This window comes from Meleagris gallopavo, chromosome 29 (genome assembly GCF_000146605.3).
Source record: "Meleagris gallopavo isolate NT-WF06-2002-E0010 breed Aviagen turkey brand Nicholas breeding stock chromosome 29, Turkey_5.1, whole genome shotgun sequence".
Taxonomy (NCBI): Eukaryota; Metazoa; Chordata; class Aves; order Galliformes; family Phasianidae; genus Meleagris; species Meleagris gallopavo.
Genome location: NC_015039.2, coordinates 359,357 through 362,618, shown reverse-complemented (window position 1 = coordinate 362,618; position 3,262 = coordinate 359,357). Strand labels below are relative to the sequence as shown.

General features: G+C 49.3%; 1 protein-coding gene across 1 annotated transcript in view; it reads left to right on the top strand.

The window, feature by feature from the left end:
* The window catches only part of CCDC43 (coiled-coil domain containing 43), a gene marked incomplete at its 5' end in the record, with an annotated part of 7,682 nt that continues 4,420 nt past the window's right edge, over positions 1 to 3,262 (top strand). Inside the window, one exon of the mRNA XM_010724464.3 lies at positions 1 to 132. Within this exon, the coding sequence (XP_010722766.1) occupies positions 1 to 132 (132 nt within the window). The remainder of the gene's footprint in view (positions 133 to 3,262) is intronic.

The following is a 3,262-nucleotide window of genomic DNA, read 5'->3' as shown; positions in this document are numbered from 1 at the left end:
CTGGCGGCCCGGCTCGAGGCGCTGGGGTTGGACCGCGCGGTGTACGGGGCGTACATCGCGGGGCTGCTGCGGGAGGAGGAGAGCGAGGAGGAGCGACTGGAGGCGCTGCGCGGAGTGCTGGCGGCCTGCCTGGTGAGGGGCTGGGCCGCGTTCCCCGCGTTGTGTGGGACGGGGGGCAGCGGGAGGGTATAAAGTAATTATGGAGCATCCAAGGGAGGGTACGGAGGTTCGCCAAGGGGCAATCGTGCTGGAGCAAAGCGGTAACTCTCGAAGGCGTCACGAATGTGGGTAGATGGGGGGGAGAGCAGTGGATGCTGTGCACCTTCAGGTCAGCAGAGGCTCTTATCAACTACAGCGTCCTCGTAACGGGGCTTAGGGGTGGGGAGTGGGCAGCGGGGGGTGAGAAATGACTGACCAGCAGAGCTCAGTGCTGAGATCAATTGCACACAGTCTGCTTGGAGGCCGGTGCTGAGCTGTGCTCCCCGCGGGTCGGTGCTGGGCCCAGTCTTGTGCAACGTCTTCATCAGCGCTGTGGATGAAGGGATAGAATCCATCCTCAGCAAGTTTGGTGATGGTGCAGAGCTGGGAGCAGAGGCTGACACGCTGGAAGGCTGTGCTGCCGTACAACAAAACCTGCGCAGGCTGAGCGTTGCACAGAGAGGAACGTGATGAGGTTCCTCAGTTCAAGATTCACCAGGATCTTCTAGAAAAGTCCCGTGGAGGCCCACAAAGGTGATTAAGGGTCTGGAGCATCTCCTGTGTGAGGAAAGGCTGAGAGGCTGGGGACTGTGCAGTCTGGAGAAGAGAAGGCTGAGAGGAGATCTCAGCACTCCTTATACATATCTGAAGTCAGACTATGAGGGCAGACTCTTTTTGGTGATGTGCAGCAAGGGGCAACAGGCAGAAACTGGAACACAAGAATTTCCACACTAACAGAAAGAAAAAGATCTTTAGTCAGAGGGTAGGGGAGCTTTGGAACTGTGAGGCTGTGGAGTCTCTTTCCCTGGAGATATTCAGGATGTGTCTGGACTCAGTCCTGTGCAGCCTACAGTAGGGAACAGCAATAGGACGAGAGCTGATGGCCTCAAGTTGTGCCGGGGAGGTTCAGATTGGATATTTGGAAAAATTATTCTCAGAAAGAGCAGTGGTACATCGGCACAGGCTGCCTAGGGGGTGGGGAAGTCACCATCCCTGGAGGTGTACAAGTTACTGTGGAGAAGTGGCACTAAGGGATGTGGTCAGTGGGCATGGGGGGTGGGTTGGGTTGGGCCTGGGGGTCTGAGAAGTCTTTTCCAACCTTCCTGGTTCTTTGGTTCTGAATTAATATTCACAAATATGAAGTGCTGAGTAGTTAATGCATGCTGGTGTTCATCAGCAGTCTGCTCAGCTGCTGCCACTGGTTTTCTCCCAAACGGTCCATGCAGGAGCGTAAAACCCAACAGGAATTGGTCATTACAGTCAGATTTTTGTTCTTCTAACTATAATTCCTTCTGTTAAATGACTGCTCACCATTTAAAAATCATTCTTCCTAAAATACAGAGCACCTGTTCACTACCTCCCATCACTTCCTCACCCTGCAGCTCCAGCAGTGCTGTTGTTTCTAAAGGAAGTATTGCTGTCAGTGTAGCCCTGTGCCGGGACTAATAGGAGGAGCAGGCACCAAATCTTGGCACTGCCATTGGCTGTGTTACGTTCTGATCTCTCCTCTTTTCCCTTTGGTGCTGAGGTGCCATCTGTGCTGTCACCTGTTTCATATGCATCTGCTTTTAATGCAGTGTGTGTTCATGGCACTCCCGTTTCTTCCGTCTGTTTTCTCCTGACAGGGCTGACTCTTGCAGCTGAGTTGTGCTTCACTCATAAGTTCTAACTCGGTTTGATTATCTACTGTTTTTCTAAAATGTTTTTTTTGCCTCTTGAACTCTCTGACATTCTTTTATTCCGTGCGCTTTTACTGTTTTTGTAGACACTGCTTATTTCTGTACTGCCTTTGAAACAGTTTTCAGTTGGTTAATTTGGAGCTCTGCTTTCTGACTCTTTTCTCTTTGATCTGTATACAAATTCCAGGCTTTCTTTTTGTTTGCCTTTGCCATCTTCACTAAAAGAAATTTCAGGCAGCCTCTGTGCTCATGTCCATGCTCCTCAGTGCTGACCCTGCCAGGCATTAGTTTCCTGACTTTATTCAAACTCACCAATTTCAAATCAAGTTCTGTTTCTGTTCTGCTCTTCATCTCAGACTCTGGGTCACTTTGTTCTTGTGTATTTTCCAGTTATTTTTCTTGTGTTTACTAACCTCTAAAATGACGAAATTCCTTGTTCTTTTAGAGAATATTAGGTGAAAATTGTTGTATCCACAGCAACCTGATGTACATCAGTGTTAGCAGCACCTGTTCTTTGGCTCTGAACATGGAAAGTGAGTCTCCCATAGGCTGTGAGAGGTCCTTATCCAGAGTGGGCTGAGCTAGGAGGGTTATTTAGTGAATGCCTGTGTACTGTGGTTTTACCTCTTTGTTTCCTTCTGTGTCGACTTCTGCATTGTATTTCTTTTCTGTTGCTTCATTCACATCCATTTGCACGCTGTCATCTTGGTCTTTATTCCTTTCAGAATATGAAGTCCCCGTAGTGCCGAGGCTGAGTTATTGTTCCTTCATCATGTTTCATTTTTGTGTTCTTCTCTTGTGAGAAAGAGTGTACCTACACTGGTACACAAATGCTTGATTTGTTTCTTACTGCTCAAATCCTCATTAGCACGTACAGATGTCTGCCATCATCTTCAGTCTTCTTGCATTTCGTTTTCCTTCTTGCTTACCGCTGTTCCTTTGTCATTCTTTACCCAATTTTTGTCCTCCTGGATACTGAAACCAGGCGTGTAGGGAGTGTCTTTCCCAGCCTTCTTTCCTGGCTGAACTTAAAGCTGCTGACCACTTTCCCAGCCTGATTCCAGTGTGCTCAGGCTTCCAGTGCTCAGGGCAGCCCATCCACCGATCCATAGAATTGTAGGGGTTGGGACGGACCTCTGGAGACCATCAAGTCCATGCTTGCATGCTTGATCTTAGCAGGTTGAGCATCATCCTGCCCTCTGGGTTTACTCTGCTTAAAAGGAAGTGGTCATCTTAACATGGTGTGTGGCACTGATGTGAGTCACAAACCCTTCATCCTTCTGCTGTTTTGCACATCACCTTTTCTGCCACAGCCTGGAGCATCCTGCACGTCCATCCTAATAGTGTCTCCCGCCTCACCCAGGGACCCCCTTCCCTGTGTGCTG